The sequence below is a fragment of the Malurus melanocephalus genome, unplaced genomic scaffold (genome assembly GCF_030028575.1).
Source record: "Malurus melanocephalus ecotype Western Australia unplaced genomic scaffold, MMel_1.1 scaffold_17, whole genome shotgun sequence".
Taxonomy (NCBI): domain Eukaryota; kingdom Metazoa; phylum Chordata; class Aves; order Passeriformes; family Maluridae; genus Malurus; species Malurus melanocephalus.
In genome coordinates, this window is record NW_026623249.1 from 4,680,449 (window position 1) to 4,700,597 (window position 20,149).

The window sequence follows — 20,149 nt, forward strand, 5'->3', positions numbered from 1 at the left end:
TCACACCCCAAACCAAAAGTTTTAAGCATGCAAATAGTTCCAGAGCCAATGAGACTATTGGCAATAGATCCACTACAGATTAAAACTTCTTACTAACACCTATCTGCACATGTGTGAATTATCCAAACTTCTCTTACACAGTAAAAGGAGATAAAGACAGAACATTCTGTGATTGGATGGATTCAGCTCACATTGAGAGGGATACCCACTGGCAGGTGAACTGCATCTTCCTAGGCTCTACTGCCTAGATACCTTCTGACTTCAACACCTAGCTCCTCATCTGCAGTCTAAATTTAGATGTCTTAATCTAGAGCTGAATTCCACTCCTAATAAGCTTAAAGTTAATCATGTATTCAAGTATATTGCTAAACCAAGGTCTTGATTAACGTGGTTCTAGTCAGTAAGAGTCCTGAAGAGCTGTGTGCAATAAATTTAAGAGCATCTAAAGATAAGCTGAACTGCATGGTGAGCCAACACAGCATACTTTCAGGTCTCTATGCATAAAATGCAAGAAGCCATTTTTCTCAACAAATAGACAAAAATACAAATACAAGCTTAATTCATGGAGCAGATAGGAGTTTCTCAACCATCATTTACAAGACCACATACAGTATTTGTGAAACTTTTTTCATCAGGGAAGCACAATCAAACTGATAAGATTGATGTAGAAGTGTTRGGATTTTCAAAGATAGCTATTGGGTCACTACAACCATTCAGGACATCAAAAACTAATACCTTCAATAAGGCTATTATCAAGTAGTAATTTCCCCATGCTGTCATTTTCATTAGTACTCTGCTACTCATTCAGAAACATAAAAAGATTGAGAAAACACACAACGTGTAAAACCTACAGCAGACAGCACAGACCTTACTTACATCCAGAGAACCCTGCTTAACAGGTTTGTACCACTACAGCCATTACAGGAATTGTCTGACTCCTACATGTGCAGCTTCAGTCACAATCTCATAATATAGATAAACAATCATTTTTGTGAAGCAAAAAAACAAACACTCACAAACAAAAACCCACCCCAAACCAAAACAACCAAAAAACCTGCAAGTCTTATAATCAGCAACATTTAAGGATAACTGTGTTAACCTTGTAAGGCCAAAAAAAAAAAAAAAAAAAAAAAAAAAAAAAAAAAAAAAAAAAAAAAAAAACCCAAAACCCAAAAAACCAAAAAAACAAAAAAAAAAACCAAAAAAAAACCCAAAACCCCAAAAAAACAAACAAACAAACAAAAAACCTCCTAGCTCTAAGTGGTAAATTATTCAGTGTCCCATCAGCCAGGGTTTAAAAAATCTTACTTATTTCTCATTATAAAATTTTCAGCTCAAAATGAATGAGCAAATTCTTAAATCACTGATTTATGTACGTGAACTGGTGTCCAAGTGATCATCATGAAAAAGCAGATGACCCAAACATGAAAAAGTGACAGTTAAACATAGCTTTGGTCAAAAGCAAGTTCTAAATGGACACTGTTCTACAACCTTGAATGCAACTTCTGTGATCTTATCAATTAGTTTACTGTGGGCCTCACACAAACTTCAGAACACAAGTTGAATAGAAATATCATCATAGAGCTCTACAGATTTGGAATTTAATAAACTGAAAGGGAATACTAACGGTTTTATCTTTCTTTGCATTTTTGCTGCTGAGACTCAGTACTCTATCTATGGTTTCCATGCAGCCCATTATTCCCACTGCCCTTAGGATAAGACCAAAAAAACCCCAAATCAATACTATCTCTTATCTGTCCCCAGAATGCAACACAAAATCACCTCCACCAGGCAGAGACACTTCTTACTGCTTAAGCTGAAACTTCCAAGTCTACAACCCCAAAAACTTAATAGCACAAGAACATATCCATAAATAAAATCCCTAAACTAAAAGTATGTACACACCCTACCTTCACCAACACATACTGCAACCTGAGGAACATTTTTTTATTGTCAAGGGAAATCAAAACCTTTGCAGTGTTTTGGGAATTTGGCCATTAAGGGAAAGAACACACTAAAATAACAGGGCCTACTCATATGAGTCACTTTGTCTTATCTGTGAATGTCCCCCTTGAGTGCTTTTGAAAGAGTGGGTGGACTAGAAATGTATACAAGTCTGCATTTTGCAGACAGGAACAGTAATACGCAGTACCTAGGAATTGGAGATCATCTTGTGACAGACAAAAAAAAGGCAATTAATGTCCAATGTTTCGCTGATAAACTACTCAATGTAGAGACTTAACCTCATAAAACGTCCCCAGAGAACTCACTTTCAGGAGCATTCATGGACTTGAATTTTAAAAGTCACTCAACATTTTTTACTTATAGACCTTGAATGCAAAGATGCATCAAAACTTTCCTATCAAAATTCTGGAGAAGACATRATTTTCTAAATCAATGAAAAACTGTTCAGTAAGACTCCATGTTTCCTGYCCTTATAAAAACTGCTGTTAGGAGAAAAGATCCATTTCTTCAGATCTATGACCATGGAAACACAGAACATCTATGACCAGCAAAACATCACAAGGGCCAGGTAAAGCTTGCCCCTTATGAGTCCCTTTCTACTGCCCCCACTAAAAGGATTAAACTAGTAATGTTTTTCTGGACCCAGCTTTACACTGTGGAACACATTTGCTACTATGATGACTAACTGCATTATGAAGAAGGAAAAGAAAAATACTTATATTCTCTGAGGAAGCAGTTTTGTTTAGTATTCCAAGAGCAGCAGCAGAATCTGGTATGAGGCAGATGAAAACTTCCACAGAGGACTTAAACTTCATCAGCTGCCCCAGCCTACATGACTGACCTGCACTGGAGGAGGATCTACTACACAATACCTGCAAATTTTATAGTTCTAAAGATACACACTTCTTACTTGCAGCTGTTGCAAAAATCTTTGCTTACAGAAATCAGACCACAATGAAAAGCTATCAAACAAGCCTTGGAAAAGTCTCTTCTTGCGGATTATGACCAATGACATCGTATGTTTTTACAGCATACTGGTATATCCCAAATCTCCCTCAACCTGGAGTTATATAGCTTACCACACAACCAAAATACTGTCCAGCGTAACAGAAGGGTAAAAAGGAACACATTGCTCTCCCTTTACCCCCATTTTGTTTAGACAGTAATGCACAAACCAGTTCAAAATAAAACTATATATACATTGATATACAATACTACTTCAAATAATCATCAGACAGCGTTCCCAGTACTTACTTTTCTCAGTGTCAAAGGGTAACAAAATGTGCCCACATGAGTGAAAAAAGTTACCYGAGCACAGCATTAAAAACAGTAGGCATGTGGGACTACACGTATCATCATAACACATCTCTCTACTATTAATTACTCTAACATCATCAAACTTTAGGTTAAATAATCAATGAAACATAACCCACCTGCCTTTCACAAAAAATAAACTACCTTAAATATGGACCACAGGGTAAAGTACAGGCACTGACAAAGCTACTGGCATGTATCAAATCCCTTGTTTCCTATGCTCAGGCAGTGGAATTTCTACTACAGTGTACACAAAGTCCAAGTCAAACAAGTTACTAATATGCCATAAACGAAGATTTTAAAACTGCTTTAGAATTTATGAACATGGCACAGTAACTGGATATTGCACAGTGAGAATCACTATCATATTAAATGAACCTCAACTTTTAGAAATGCAATTATTTGAATTTTCAATTATTTTCATTAAAATATTTCTGAAGGAAGAAAAATCTCTATACTTTTCTATACAARTATATCTGTATATCCCCCACTACAACATAGATTTTTAAGAAAGTAACTTCATAACTTACGCACATATTTTCTATCTATCTATTACTTGCAAAATGTACCAGTTCAAGACAACTTAGCTATAGCACACGTAGGTAACATTATTTGGCTTTTCATGTTATAGCAAACAATGAAATTTAAGTAATAATTAGCACACAGAACAGAAGAATTCTAAAAATTAACTTCATAGTCCATAAATTAGTTATTCATGAAAGTTCCTCTGAACTACCAGAGAGCGCTAAATAGTTGCTGAAAACGATGAAATTAAAAGAGATACTACAAAGAACAAGTATTATTCAATTTCTCCATTCTTATCTAAATAAAACACAAGATTTAGTTACATACAGTTCCAGAGAGCACATCATGAGGGCAGCAGTTGAGAAGGTGGCTCTTGCACACTCTGTCATCACTGAATTTGATTCGTTGACGGGTCGTGTCACCTGCAATATAGAAATCAGCACATTCCAGGTCAGAAATCTGAGGAAGCCAGACATGTTCTGCAGGTTACATGCAAAGCATTAACACTGCCCTGTCACATAGTGAAAGTCTATGGAAACCAGAACTTAAAACACTCTATGTTTTTTTGCCAAATAACACCAAAACCACAAATGTGTGTTTTAATGCTCTAGAATGCTATTTAAAAATCCTCTCACACTTCCCCTTCAAAAATGCAGCAGGAAAAGTGCTTGAAACCAGAAAGTCAGTATTAGCTTAAAAACACTTTGATACAACAGCATTTGTTAAATGAGCTATATAATGCTCTATTCAGATTTTGCATGAAATAGTGATGTATTTCTATGCAAGAATTAGCATATAAAAGCAGCTTCATAAACACAAAATTATAAACACTGAGTCTTCACCAAATCCCACCTGATACTCATTTTGTGATTTTGCTCTTGGATGCAATGCACCCTTTAACATCTGATGGGAGCAGTATAAAGAGTTGACAGAAGAATGATTTTAAATGCTTACAAACCTGAGAAAAAAATCAGTCAAACATATTGGTATAACCTAAATGCAAAATATTTTAGAGGTGTTTGCATATGTCCATATGATAAACCTATRTTCTTTCCTCTTCTACATGCTGTTTGTTGGGCTGGAACATCTTAATTATATCTTCATTGTGACAGGTTGCAGATCCTGCATCAGCAGAAGCATCAACCTGCTCATACACTGAGGTCCAATTGCAAGGTTAAATAACCCCTTGGAGCAAGACCTGAAGTCTTCAGAACAAAGTAACCAGCTGGTATTCTGGGGATGAGGGCTGAGTATGTTTCCCTTTGAATCATAATTGTCACTATTTGAAATTCAGAATAGAGATCATTGCAATGGCTCTCTTCTTGTAAAGACAGAGGCATGATAAAACACCTTAATCTCTCTAAAAATGCAGGCTTTAAAAAAAATTACAATTTTGTATGATCTCTTATCATTGAAAACCTACTGGTGAATTACTGAAGCAAGAAGGGCTGTTGGGAGAAAAAATGACATACAGTGAGCTTAGATAGCAGCCTCTTCCATTTCATAAAATATTTTAAAGAGTGTAAATACATTTTGCAGTTATTGAACCTTTTTTTATGGCTTCATGATTTGAAACTCCAAGACTTTTCAATTTATTAAACAATTCAAGAAGCCAAATTCATTACTGAGGTAACCACGACAGAGAGGAATAAAAACCAYGTATCTTTTTAGTCAAGCCTTTCTTATTATTATCTAATCAGATTTTTAAATATCAGTTCTATGCATAAGATGCTAATAGATAACATTTTCAGATGGGCCACGTTTCAGATTATTAAGGAAACAAAAGTTTCCACGAACCTGTGGGATATAACAGTTAAAACCTGYAACCCACAAACCAAAGAGCTTCAAAGCAGTTCAACAATAGGTTTTCTAGAGGGCAACCTGACTGCTTCGTTACACTTGCACCACTAAAAATTTAGAGTGATCCCTTTACAATCATGTCTGCTACTGCAGTAAAGAGCTTTGCTCTTTTTTTTTTTTTTTTTTTTTTTTTAGGAGGTGGATCTGTATTGTTTTAAACACATAACTGCGTTTGTTCCACATTCATTAACACATCTGAAAAGTTATTGATAACTCACGGCTCGGCGAATGCGGGGCCTTTCTGACACTCCCTTGCAGATTGATGTAGGCAGGCAAAGATAGATTGAACCTTTATAAATAAAACAAGGGGCCAGATTGTTCAGTTTGTATAGAATAATAGACTCTGCCAGCAATTTTAACACAGCATCTAGAAATACATGTTGACTGTAAAGATTCTTCTATATAAAGACACACAAACAAAATAAAGAAAAGTAATTAAAAAACCCCACAGCTGATGGCCTACTAACACTAACCTATCAGAAGTCAAGGAGTTATCAAGMTCAGAAAACTGCTGAAAGACTCAGGTTCCTTAGGTAAAGTTGGCAAATAGTATTTTCATATACATTACCTCAAACCAGATTTTTACACACCTCTAACACAGCTAAGTACTGACACTACAGCTGAAATACAAGTTTTTTTCATCAAAGTGGCTAGCATGATAATCACAATTACCAGACTGAGGTAAGACAGCACAGGGGGGAAAAAGAGGTGGCAGAAAGTGATCAACAACAGCCTCAAGAATATTTTACACGTTTATATTTTAAACCTTTATTCTTTCTGCAATGTGCTATGGTCGAGCATTTAAGAGACTTTTAAATAGGTTCCCTTACAAATAAGATTAGGGTATTTCCATTTTCCTTTCTATGAAAAGCAATTTCACACATTTGTATTTCTTTTTTAATCCACGCTGTTTCAGAATGAAAAGTTTATCAAAACGAAAAAATGTCATACACATTCTAGCAATGATCAACTTTTTGTCCCTCTGGCAGCTCATATGCAAATCTGCCAGCCTCAGAAGAAAATGCTTTTATTTCTACATAAATTTAGTGAGATACAATATTCCTAAATAGTGGATTTATTTTAGAAAGACAAGATTCATTCTGCTGCTGACCTACAGATGAATCATGCTGAGTGGGTGATGGCCTAGTATCTATATGGCTTGCTGGGGGGAGGACAGAATAAAATCTATGGATCCATATGCACCTGACATTCCACCTACAGCAAATGAGGTTTATGCAGATGCCGTCTAGGAGCTAAAACAACACAAACAAAAGTGCTCTCAAGGACTTCTGCAGTACAACAGGTAACAAAGATGCTACTTCTCCTTGTCAAACTGTACGTAGGCTGATACCTTCTTTGTATAGACAAACAAACAAGTGAATGCTAAATCTAAATAATTAGTATGGAAAGAAAARGCTTTATATATTCTATCACAAGAAGGTAATACGCTCAGACAGCAAGTAGCTGCAGTCATCTAAATTTTAGAAGTATTCTTAAACATTTATGAAGAGGACACTATCACTGATATTTCAGTCTTTAATACTAGTTCTATTWTAATAAATAAATAATTGAATTAGCTTAGAATAGCAATATATTTAACCTTGCCTCTAAAAATTAGTAGAATATTCAACTACTTGGTCTTTAAGACTCTTTAATGCTCATTAAAGAAATTAAAGTAATTTACCACAGCATTACAGGAGTCAACATCAATTACTGTAAGCCATCCCTGTGTTTCCAATTAGATTGTTTCCATTTAAAAAACACCATATGGTTAATAAAATTCGTATGGAGAAAATAAAGATTAAATTTTTTTCCTCAAGATAAATCAGTTTTAGTTTTACTTAAAATACCTGTCCCAAATTACATTTCTGCATTTCTGAAAGAGAATACTTTCTAGGTGGACTGTCTTGGGGACGTCTTTTTATCCCATTCCATCTTGTGGGTTTTTATAGGCTTTTTTTTTTTTTTTTTTTTTTTTTTTTTTTTTTTTTTTTTTTTTTTTTTTTTTTTTTTTTTTTTTTTTTGTTATTGCTGTTGCCGTTATTTTGTTTGTTTTGTTTTGTGACCAGGATGGTCGCTGCTCCTTCCACAGCCCCCCACCCCCCCCCGGATCCGGGGATGTCACCATAGTTGACAGCCAGTCCGAGATTTCCTGTGAGAGTTTGGGGGGGTGGAGGGGGGAGGGGAGGAGCCGAGGGGCGGTTGTCTCTCTCTTCAGGTGGAGGATTAGGTTCCGGCCCGCTGGGATCACTCTCACGGAAAATACAGTTGCCACTTGGTTTTTGCCCATTTTTTTCCTCCCTTTTCCCTTCGGCACCGTGACTGGAGCTTACTGGCTTSCTTTCCCTGCTTCTTGGGAGCCCACAGCCAGTGCCTGCCGCGCTGAGACCCGGGAACGCCCCATTCCCCGCCGGGGGGCCACCCTATCTGCACAGCCCGGACACAGGCATTAGCCATCGCCGCTTCGGRCACGGGCCCGGAGTCTTTATTATCTTTTGTTTGTCATTCCCGGGGTGAGCCAGCTCCTTCCGCCCCCGGTCGCTGCTCCAAGACCCCSTGCTGCTGCCTATCTCACCATCTGGAGGGGCACCGGGATCGGCTCTCCCCTGTGAGGCTGTAAAGGAAGCCCCTCCCTCTTCCATCTTTTTCCCTCGGCGGTGCCCACCATCACCATGTGAGAAAGAGAACTGAACTCGCACCACAGCGCCCCCTGCAGCGCGTGGGAATCATCGCACCTGCCCGGCCCGGCGGGAGCCACCGGTGCTGCAACCGCACCAGAGCGCAGCGCGTGTGACAGCCCAGAGAAGGCTGTTTCCGACTTTCTCATTTGGTTGCTGTTGCTGCCCTTGTTTGTTTGYCTGCCTTGTTATACATACCAATAAAGAACTGTTATTCCTTTTCCCACATCTTTGCCTGAAAGCCCCGTGATTTCAAAGTTACAATAATTTGGATGGAAGGGGGTGGGGGGKTCATATTCTCTATCCCAAGGCAGGTTTCTGCCTTCCTTGGCAGACACCTCTCCTTCAAATCAAGACAAGAACTTTGAAACAGAACAGAAACCGTTCAAGAAAAAAAAGCAAACATCAAGAAAATTCTATGCTTGCACATTTCACATCTTTTAGAAGCATAAGGAAACTGCACACRAGGGACACAAATATTCAAGAGATTATGGCAGTAAGTAAACTTTGTAAAGTAAGTTTTCTGTTTGGTGTAAAACATACTGACTACAAAATTGACATCAATATACAAGACCAATGCATACTGCTGATTAAGGAACATCCAGAGGTTAAGATCACAATGCGCTCTTGTACCACACTATCCACTTCGAACTCCCAAGTCTATAATCTATTAACAAACCTCCACAACGTCATTCCTGTTCAGTGTATCTTAATCACAAACCTGCAGAACGGACACTTACACAACAGTGCCCAGCATTGTAACATGCTTATGACTTCTTTGATCCAGCATCTCTTACTGTTCTGATGTATCCTAAAACACTACTGTCAACAATCAAAATGCACTGATGAGAACTACCCTTTACAATCCAACTGTAACCTCTAATTGTAAACCAGTGGTGCAATCCATGCAAGGGAAATGCACTCATTTTCATTTTCATGCTGTTGGACTTCCTGAATTAAGATACATCAACAAAAAGTGGTTCACTTTCCACTCAAATTTTTGAAGCATGAGTCCMAACATGTTGGCAAGGGACTCTGAAAGCTGTGTTCAAGAAGAACTACTAACTGGGTGGAGGATGTGGTTAAAAGATTGTGTATCAAATTCCATCTGCAAAGCAATCCCTTGTAAACCCGGCATCCAACATCATTATTTAACTGAGGCTTATGTGGACACAGAAGATCCTGTTCCTGCTGCCCAGTGAATAGGCAGCTAATTCTGATAGTCTTGTCACTAACACTGGACACATCTTGATCTTAACACTTTAGAATAATACATATTTTTAAGCAGGACTGCTTCTGTTTTACACTATGACTGAAGTAACATTTATGAATACAGAATATAATAAAAACATCCTTTAGCTAATGTATTACAAGTAGAACAAATACAGGAATCTTTTTCCCTAAGGTATGACTATGCCCATTTGCTTCTTCATATATGCCATTTCATACAGAGTTCCAAGTAGAGARTAATTCCTCAAGTCCTTCACAGTCCCAAAAACAAAGCCAAAAAAATACAGACAATCCACTAAACATAGTCACTGCTCTTAAAATCTCCTGATAACTCCCGACTGACAAATAAAGCACCTTTTCATGAAGTTTATGTGTTGTGACTCAGATTTCCGAGCTAGTTTCAATTCAGCATTTTTGGTAGGTTCTGTATTTGAAAGAAGAGTTCTTGGGAGAGGCTCCTAGCTCCCTAGCCTGCCTCTCAGCCTGGAGCTACCCAGATGGCTACAAAATCCTCCACGAATGGACAACGATCTATCAAAGTTCAAACACATATACCACCTTCTACCTCCTAGCATAAAGCAAAGTGGAGACCAAAATCTACCTACCCTGCAAATACCCACATCAACACTCCACCCATCATTAACTACACAGAAATTCTTCARTAATCCCATACTAAAACAAAGGAATTAAAAAATGGGTTACATGTGTTAGATTACACCTCTGTTACTATATAAAGTGTGCCACCAGACCCAGGATGACTCAAATAAGCACAATATGAAGTATCATTTCAATTTCTCCCAAACAATGAGGACAGAAAAGTCACACATTACTAACGACTACTAAGGATAACTGAAGTGTAACCCAGAAAAAAATGGTTATGATGTGAACGGATGTAAAAAGGATATTGTAAGCTTCAAAGCCAGAAGATGATYTACGACAAGGAAGGTGTTTTTGCTAGTAAAACCTAATGAACTGAGTTAAAGACTTCAAACATAGCAGCTCAGCTCAAAAAAACTAGCAGGTGAAGCAAAAGGAGGTACTGACTGGCACTTCATACCATATGGGCTCTGTCAAAAGGCTCCTGAGATTTTTGTGCTGGTCACATAGCATAGTATTTGTTAGGCTGCTTGGGAAAACATTTCCGTGACCACATGTAAGTCTCAGAAGCATGCACAAGTTCACCTGTCTCTTAAGAGAATTTATTTGACTTCACTAGATTTTCGTATTTCCAGACTGTAGTCTAATTTCGAAGAAGTGGCAATTATTTTAATAACCCAAATCACCACTTTGKGACAGTCAAGTCTTAGCAATTTCAAGGTGTTGTGTGGCACCAGGGCCACTGAGATCTGCTGTGTCTSCAGCATTGTCACAAGTAACGATCCTGCTTCACCCTCTGCTTACAGCCAACTCCTCAGGCTGACTCCTGCACTCACTCCCACCACAAGGCAGAGCACCAAATGAACCGGGTGGAAAATGAAACACTTGGGCAAGATAAGCTGATTCAAGATAAAATGGGGTCTTTCTCATCAGGCCTTTTACAGAAAACTTGTCAATCTTTGCCCATTTAAACAATATTCTGGGGAAAAAAATCCTGGGGCCACTGGGATCAGCATTTCACTCAATTTGTAAACGACTCGATTTATAGTTATGATCCTATCTGTAAGATTTACTCCTGTTTTCTAGAGAACAGTGATGGCAAAAGCAGGGTTTATGTAAGCATACTACTAAACAAAAAGTTTACTCAATCTGACAGCTGAAAAACAGTATTTAAAAAAATAAAAGACATACTTTGCTATGTGCTTACTTCTAATACTCCTAAATATCAAGTTCCTGCAGCTCTGATCAACAACAAAAAATTCAATTTGAACTAACTTTTTAACTATCAACATATGGAATAAAACTTCTTTAGTTTAACTGTTAACAGTAAAAAAAATTTAAAAAAAATTTTAAAAAGTATGTAAGTATGTAAATTTAGCACCTGTTTTACAGCATGCCTTATTTCTCAGTATTTCGAAAATCCATACTATACATTCAGTAATTTATATTTAAAGCATATCCAGGTATGCCAGGTTATCTGTACTTGAAATGACATTTCAGAGGTTTTTTTCAGGCTACAGTCATGTCTCTATTAAATAAGACCAGCTTTTTACTAGCATCAATATCAAAGGCACTTTTAATTTTTCTTTAAATTTTGACACAGTCCACTGTGATATACATTGTATATCCAATTCAGTTTTCCAGCTGTAAGAGAAGCTAATATACAGTGTATGTTAAAAAACTCACTTGTTTTAAAATAATTAATAAATGCTTTTCCGAGGTGTGTAAAAGAACTATTCCTGCCAATCATGCACTTGGTTGTATTGACATCACCCACACAAGTGCTTTTTAGACAACYCAGATGTATTCCAAGAACTGCAACTCACTGGCACCTCCTGAGGAGCATCTGCCAAGTGCCTTCAGTTTCACGCTCTGTCAGGTGTCTGTCACATGAGCAAAGGCAGRCGCGGAGCAGGGGGCACTGGGCCGGGCAGCTGACAAGAGGGTGCCCAAGAGCTACATCCTGGCAGGTACCAGCCAGCCAGCATTGCCATGCGACTAAAGGGCATCTATCCTGCGGCCAAAACTCAGCCAAGGGAGGAATCAGGCTGCCAAAGAAGCCAACCCTCASTTCTGTCTGCCCACATGCAAAGGACCCTCCACAAAGGGTACAGGCAGGGGCAGGCCAGGAGCGGYATACCCAGCTCTAGATGGCCACATGTTGGGGAGCTCTGTTTGACATGAGAAGAGTCCTCTCTTTGTTTTTCATGAATGTTCTTACAGCTTAGTGGGTATTGTTTGAATCAATGTGACCAATACAGAATTGCGTTGGTGTTCTTGTAGCCTAACAGCAAATCCATAAAAACACTTAATAACTACATCTTCCAGGCTTCTCCATTCTGGCCCTAGGGACACCAGTTATAATGAGTGTGCACACAGTTCCACAAATTACAGCCCACAGCTCATCTCCTAAAACCATGTTTGAGCATCTCACTGTGGAATTTTCAAAACCATTTTCAGAGAACATTCCCCTACATATAACACTATAAAAACCCCAGCCTAAACAAAACATGTATTCAGGTACAGCCACTAGTTTTAAATTTAACTCAAGAGTTTTTTCTATTCCCACTGAAGAGATAGAYGCTTGATCCACTTTTTTAAAATGGGCAAGATTTTTAAGTGTGCATATTCTASGTGTTTCAAACAAACCCTCAAACAACACAAAAAGCGTGCCAGACTGTGTAAAGTATAAAATTTAAAAGCACTTCAGTAATTTTAAACAATATGAAAGAAAAACATCACCCAAGAGGAGTTATTTTTTCAGAAACATTTTTAACTCTATTGCATTGCCAGGCAGAGAAAAATCAAATGCAATGTGACAAGTGGTGCAATTAGATTTATAATCTACCATGAAACTTAAAAATTGGCACATTCRAACGGAAGGATGCAATTTGCATATTAACAGAAATAGAATATTTGTCAAAGGTAATAGGAATATAAAAATCCTTAATGACCTCAAACCCCACTATTCTCAAGATTAGCATTATTTCAGTGACCTTGAGCCTGGCTTTGGATTTCTTAAGCATCGGCTAAAAAGGGATAATTTTCAGTTTAAATAATGCTCCATTGGCCTTTTTTTTTGTGTTTTGAACTAGAATGGTGTTACACTGAGATCCTCAGTCCAATAATGGAAGCCAGTTTTACAAATGGTCTTTTCCCCTTATTCTTCCCCACCCTGCCAATTTTATTTAAATGCTTCCTTTCTAGCCAGTTTTTTTCTGAACAGTTCAGCAYATGCGGTTTAGGAATAACAGGGTGGGCAGGAGAAGGGGGAATACAATTATCAATAGAATAAATTCTTTCTCATAAAGCCAGAGAAAATATAGTCCAAAATGGCTTTTCCTGGTTCAGATTTTAGTCCCTTAACAGTCTGGGCAGCTGTCATAAGCAAATCACACTCTTCTCCCACCATCCAAAAGAAAACACTTTCAGAAATCGAAACAGCTCCTCCACCCCCCTTAAACCTTCTGTGTAGTCTTAGGGTAGCACTGAGACAGTGATGTAGGTGCCAACACTGGGAAGATGTGAGTTTCATAAGCACAATGTTACTTTGCCAAGCACTTAGACATGCGTAGCCATAAGAAGTATTGGAAAATCTTCTGAAGCAAGACAAGACCACCCTAAATTAGATCCTGCATGATGACAACTCACTAAACAGCCTTAGACTGGAAGACAACCTTTGGAGGACAGAATTTAGAACTCAGCAGAAAGCATTCATGATATAAGCAGTATGCATAAACCAGTTATATTTATTTGAAATTCTAGATTATACTAAWAAAAGCTGTCGCATCACATTAGCCCAGTACCAAGAGATGATCAGGACATACAGGACATACATCCCACTTCCCACATCCTATTTGGCGCATGGGAAAACAGGCAATCCTTAATTCAACACGAAGCTTCAACAAACGTAATACATCCTTAAGAGTGAGTACCGACCGAGTACGACACGCAGAACACTGAAATCATCTCTAATTGCTGCCTACCCTAGGGTGCWGTATTCTCTTGTTTGCAAGTTAAGAACTGCACAGCGTAACTGGAACTGCTCTTTTTTAGCAGCCCTCCAACTATCTGGATTTATGGGCGAGCGCCGGGTCAAACCTTCAAGTTGATCGCCATGMACCCCAACAAAAACTGCCAACAGCTTTACACAGCAGTACTTTTCACTGTGTGATCACAGAGCGATCTGAAACCTAACCGTACATCTAGTATCTCCCTCAGGGGATTATTGCCTCCAGATGTTAAACTTTCATGTGGCTGTCAAGGGTTTGTTTTTAAAAGAGYTTGTCCACTTGGGTTAACCCCACCCTGCCTTTCAGAAAGCAAAAGCCATACCCGCCTGATGACTGACACGATGGTTTGGGCCAGAATTTAAACAAATCTACAATGACACAAGACCCCACCCAGCTCTAGTGAATGGGCTGTTGGCTTGGGGGGATTTTTTTGGTTCGCTGTGTTCCCCCCTCGATGATCAGAATCTCGCMAACTTGCGTGTCCCTCTGGGGTGACCGTGCGGGAAGGCTGCGCGCCGCGGACACCGCCAGGAGCGATCTGAAATAGCAGCAGGGCCGCGAGCGCCCGCACGGCGGCGGACGGAGGCAGCTCCGCCGGAGGAGGCGGTGCTCGGCTCCCCCCACCCCGCCGCTGACCGACGGCCCCGGCAGCCCCGCCCCGCGGGGGGTGCGGAGAACGGGCCCCGGGCCTGCCAATCACGGCGAACACCGCCTGGCCCGCCCGGTACCGCCGTGACCTCCGGGGCTGCAGCGGCTCCGCCCCCTTCTTCCCGCCCCGCCACGGCCGGGGGGCACTTACCGTCCCGGGACGTGCCCATGAGCTGGTCCAGCATGGCGCGCATCTGGGCCTGCGCCGACATCTTGAGAGCTGGGGGGGCCGGCGCGGCCCGGCCGAGTCACACCGATAGCGGCCTACAAGGCCCGAGGCGCGGCGGGCGCTCGGCCCTGCCCCTCGCGTCACGGGCGGGCCCGGGCGGGGCCGCTCCCCCGCCGCCGAGGGGGGAGGGAGGGAGCGGGCGCTGCCCTCGCCTGCCTTTCCCGGTGGGAAGCGGAGCGGGAAACTCGCCTCGCGCCGGACCCGATGCCGCCGATGCCGCCTCGCGCCGCCCTGCGCCCTCACGCACTCCCCTCCTCCCGCTCCCTCCCGCGCCCGCCACGCGCGCGCGCCGGCGGGAACGGAAACCCGCGCGCACGCGCCCTGCGCCCCTTCGTCGGCTCCCCGACGTCAGCGCGGACGGGACTCGGGGCCCGTTCATTGGCCACGGCCTGCGCTGCTCGGCCCGTGACGCACCGCGCGACGGGGTTCCTGATTGGGCCGCCGGGCTGGGCCATTGGGGCGCACTGATTGGCTAGGGAGGCCCGCGTGGCCACTGTGACGTCACGGTCTCCGGGTCAGCGCCGGGTGGGGTCGGGGTTTCTGAGCTGTGCCGGGAGCAGAGCTGAGGGGCTGCTCCATTTGGAGACAATTCCCTCTTGGACCGATGTGCAGCACCACTGCAACGGTTCCTGTTCATCTCATGCTGCCGGGTGCAGTCGTGGTGAGAAAAGTTACTGTAATACTCCGCTTATTGGAGCACCTCCCTTCAAACTGTGGCTAGCGCTATGTGTGGCTGCTAACTCAACTCACAGGGCACCATTTAAAGGTCCATTTAAAAAAAATGCTTTCACGAATTTGACCCATTCTAACGCCTGCATTTTGTGACTTTCCCTTTGTCAACCGTCGTGTTGCCATCTAGTGCCCAAAACCCGTCACAAAGATCAATTCAAATCGTCCACAAGCGGTGTCGTGTTCAAGGTTAGCTTCCTACCTTCTTCTGCCTTCTTCTGAAAAGAGGCAACATAAAGCCACCCCTAACATAACACACCCCCCCCCCCCCCAATTATTTGGATTTCAGAAGGACTTGCAGAGAAGATACGGTTCTGTAACATGTTCAAGAAAAGATTCTCTACCCAGTGTCCCTCAGCCAACTAGAATATGTCCTGGCTTTGTTTTTTCTTTAAAATACAAATTTATTTTTGTTAGTCATTACTTTGGATTGAAGGGGAAGTAAATAGAACAGACACCAATACTGAACTCTAACTAGTGAAGTACTATTTAGTACCTTAGTATGCTTAGGTGAAACTGAAATTTTAGCTACTGTTTATATCCACACCATACACACTTTAGCTCCTTGTACTCTTTAAACAGCATCTATGTCTGGCCAAATGAGCTTTTTGTTTTGTTTTTTTAAAATCTCCCTTCTCCAGCAATAAACAATAGACTGTGAGACTTTGGATGGCACAAACCTTCAGTCTGTCTGGAAAGTAAACTGTAGAATGCGGCAGTTTGCATTAAATAACGCAGAACCACCAGTATATCACAGCCATTCTCAGAGTGTGGTGACATCACATAACTTCAATCTACTGAGCTGCTACTTTCCCACCTGTAATACCAACACTTTAAAAAATAAAACACCACTGTTTAACTAGTGAGACATTGAAAGACTTGCAAAGTGCAATTTTGGTCTACAGAACCCTAAAATATGTAGTTCACATCTCCTTACCGTAGCTGGGTAGCCCAAATCTCCCCGGTTTTAAGGATTCATTGTGCTTATCCACTATACTGTGAGGATTAAATCATCCCCTAGTTTTAAATACAGGGGAAAGATGTAAACTTACATGAACTTTTTCTATTTGTAATGCTTTTCTGACAGAACACTTTTCCCTGGCAGCAAAAAAAAACCCCAACAAACACACTCTTTTGTTAAGAGTTGCTTCAAGCTTCTCCCCAGGTAAACCTCACATTTTAACCATTGTAAGTCATCTTTGTAACAGATTTCTTATGTATCTTGCATACAATTCAACACTCTTCTGAGAACAGCAACAGGTCAAGACCCTTTCATAAAAAGAAACTYGCCATTCCAGATYGTGAGATGAATGAGAAAATGCAGTCCCATTTGTATACCTTGTGTGACTGGCAACAGTCAGTTCCCTCTAGCTTTTCTGAGACTCGGTGTATGAAGGAAGCACAAGAAGCTGTAAGTCACAGAGTCCACTTCTCAGRGATACTGAGAAATATGTAACTCGTTAGGAATTCATCTCTCTAAATCGCTACTGCTGGCTCAACACTGTGGAAAAAACTCTTAAGATGCAAGAGGTTTGTGCTGCTGCAGTTCTCTCCAGAATCCACCGATACACCAGAGTAGACCTTTGCTCTTGGGAAAGCAGGAAATTACWCACACAGAGAATATGTGGAAATGGAAAAYGCTTCACTAAACACTAGGCAAATTCTCTTACCCATTGCTTTTGAATCAGATGGGGAACCATGAACTCCTGCAGCCCCTTACACAAGCAGTTCAGCAGTGAGGAGTGATATGTTTTTCCACCCCAACCAACCTTTCTGTCAACCCGTGGAGGGTGCCCTTCATAGCACCCCTTCAGAAGGACGGGATGGGCGTCTGGGAAGCCTGATMAAGTGACAGGGGGTTCCCAGTTATGGCTTTCACGCCACCACATAAKAATGACAAAACACACCTGCTAGAGAACCCAGTTCCAACAGCTCTAGGACATTTATTGASAAATAAACATTTAACAGAGCAGACCCGTCTCAGCCCTTTCCTCCCGGCTGCTGAGGCAGTCTGAAGCCCACCAGTCCAGCGACCTCCTGGGGCGAGCGCTCGCCCTTGCCGTGGTACTCGCGGTGCAGGGCTTCGTGCTCCCGGACGCTGCGGAGCAGGCACAGGTAGGTGGCGGCCTGGAAGTGCAGCTCCTGCTGAGCCCGGCACAGCTTCTCGCTGGTCACCTGCGGGGAGCGGCGGTCAGGGCGGCCCCGCAGCCTCGGCGAGGCGCGGGAGCCGCCCGGGCGCGGGTGTGYGGGGTTAACGCGCGTACCCGGTGCGCGCGGAAGGCCGCGAGCACGTGGCGATAGGCGGGRCTGTCGCGATAGGAGCGGCCGGCGGCGTGCCGGAGCTCGCGCAGGAGCGCGCGCAGAGTGCGCAGCGGGGCCCCCAGCGCCGCCATCTTCCAACCCGCGCGCCGATGCGCCGGCCAATCGAGCGCCGCCGCGGGGCCTCGCCCTCGCGCCCTGGCAGTGCGGGCGGTCGAGCGCCGAGCGCACGATCGCCTGCTCCTACTCTCTGCCGCCCTCCCCGCCTTCGCAATCGGCGCGGGTCGGCCGGGCTGTGCCCGCCCCACTGCTCGCGCTGGGCCCTGTGGTTCGTTGCCGCCCTGTGGTGACAGAGCGGGAGCACTGGGAGGCTCCCGAAAGGCACATCTTACCGCAAGAAACCGAGCTGGGCGGCGARCGTCGCCTCGAGTTTCCCCGGTCTGAAAGGGGCTACAGGACTGGCCGGAGCCACAAGGGGCCGCCCAACAAGCTCAGCAGCCACACAGTCGAGGCAGGCRGTGGCTCACGGGCATCTGGAGAGGCGGCGCGGCTCGAGTGCAAAAAAAAACRATCCACCCCAGATGGGACTCGAACCCACAATCCCTGGCTTAGGAGGCCAATGCCTTATCCATTAGGCCACTGGGGCTRCCGCGAAAGGYTGGTTCTGCGTTCCTACTTATCCCCTATCCCCGCCCCTTTTCCTTTTATGGAAAGTGCCAGAGGATGGTGATTGGTCCGCAGCGCCCCGCGCGGCTGCCGCGCAGCCCCCTGGGACACGGGGTCAGGTGAGGGCACAGTTCCTTCATGGCGGTGCGAGGGAGMGTTTCGAAATAATGCGCATCCAGAGAGAAACGCCGCCATTCATACCGGCCCTTGGGGGGTTTCAAAATGCTGCGCTTGCCTGGGTGGTTGCCCTGACTGAAGGGGGCCCCCACCCCCAAAACACAAAAACTTGACAAAAAGCCCCAAGGGACAACCCTTCAAATGAAACCTTTTCCCATTTTCATTTTTGTGCGAAATCACAGACACAGGGCTAATATGTACATTCCTCTTTATTTAATACAGCACAGACACGTGACACATGAAAAAAAGAAAAGTACACTCATGAAAAAGCCTGTCGCATCAGGGACAGGGAACAGCTACGCCGAATTGAGTAAGGCTCCTACTGCAGAACGGGGGTCTGCCGGCACGGCTGGATCCCAGAGCAAAGYGCTGCCAGAAAGCGTGCGCTCCTTTCAGGAAAGCAGAGAAGGGCAAGTCCCTTCCGGAACAGGTGAAGGCAGCATTACCTGCAAGGTTTGCAGGATACAAACCCCACAACTGTGTTTGGATCAAAGCACTGATAAAATAAAATGCTCTCCAGTTATTCTTGCAGAGGGCCAATAGTCCTGACCTCTGAAAGCATGGGACTGCTCAGGGATAGCAAACCTGAGTACCTGGAAGGAGTGAAAACATCAAGTAGTCACACAGAAGASTTAAAATCAGCCTCCCTGACAGGGCTCTGCTAGCCAAAACTAGAAATGCGGAGGGAACTAAACGGGCTTCTCAACTATCAAAAGAATAACAGCCATTAAACTGACCAGAACAATATATGCATTTGGAACTGACGCAGGCTTTCCTGGCAGCAGCTTCTTCCTTTTCCTGCCTCCATTCAGGATGGAGATAAAGCAGGCACCARTTCCTCTGGCAAAGAGCCTTACACACTTTWAAAAAATTAAAATACAAAAAAGGGAGACAGGTGTATTTACAAAATCCATGGCTGGTACAGTACATCGTTTTTAAGACACACTAAATGCTACAATCTTTCAGGTCCTGAGATTATTACAAAAAAACCTCAAAAAACAAAAACCAATAACCAAACCAAACAAACCCCAAAACCTCAAAACTTGTGTTCAGGTCCAGTTTTATAAGGAGAGAGGAAAAAACCCCACACATTTAAAACACAGTATCCCTTGAAGTTACTGGAACACACCTCCCTAAGAAATCCAAATGAAAGTGGTGCTTACCACCCAAAKGTAGCTGCATTTGGTTTTGAGGTTTGTTGTCACAAGAGGGGAGCATTTCACGGGGCGGTTTCCCTGGAGAGCTCATCAAGTTACAAA

General features: G+C 42.8%; 2 protein-coding genes and 1 non-coding gene across 5 annotated transcripts in view; all 3 read right to left on the bottom strand.

The window, feature by feature from the left end:
- Positions 1-15,365, bottom strand: part of LUC7L2 (LUC7 like 2, pre-mRNA splicing factor) — a 30,821-nt gene extending 15,456 nt beyond the window's left edge. Inside the window, exons 1-3 of one of the 3 annotated variants that reach the window (XM_057389439.1) lie at positions 14,982-15,094; positions 5,883-5,953; positions 4,132-4,226 (exon numbers count right to left, since the gene is read on the bottom strand). Coding sequence is in view for 2 of the 3 variants with exons in the window: in XM_057389417.1 (XP_057245400.1) it covers positions 4,132-4,226; positions 14,982-15,042 (156 nt within the window). In the remaining variant the exon portion in view is untranslated. Of the gene's footprint in view, positions 1-4,131; positions 4,227-5,882; positions 5,954-14,981 lie in introns of all 3 variants that reach the window. The other 2 variants (XM_057389417.1, XM_057389424.1) reach the window with 2 other exon arrangements.
- A 2,346-nt stretch (positions 15,366-17,711) lies between these two features.
- FMC1 (formation of mitochondrial complex V assembly factor 1 homolog) lies at positions 17,712-18,216 on the bottom strand. Its single transcript, XM_057389456.1, has 2 exons — positions 18,053-18,216; positions 17,712-17,963 (listed from the first exon to the last, which is right to left on the bottom strand). The coding sequence occupies exons 1-2, from the start codon at positions 18,179-18,181 to the stop codon at positions 17,769-17,771; spliced, it is 324 nt and encodes a 107-aa protein (XP_057245439.1). The 5' UTR covers positions 18,182-18,216; the 3' UTR covers positions 17,712-17,768.
- A 404-nt stretch (positions 18,217-18,620) lies between these two features.
- TRNAR-CCU (transfer RNA arginine (anticodon CCU)) lies at positions 18,621-18,693 on the bottom strand. Its single transcript has one exon. It is a non-coding gene; the product is annotated as a tRNA-Arg (tRNA).
- Positions 18,694-20,149: the final 1,456 nt, after the last annotated feature.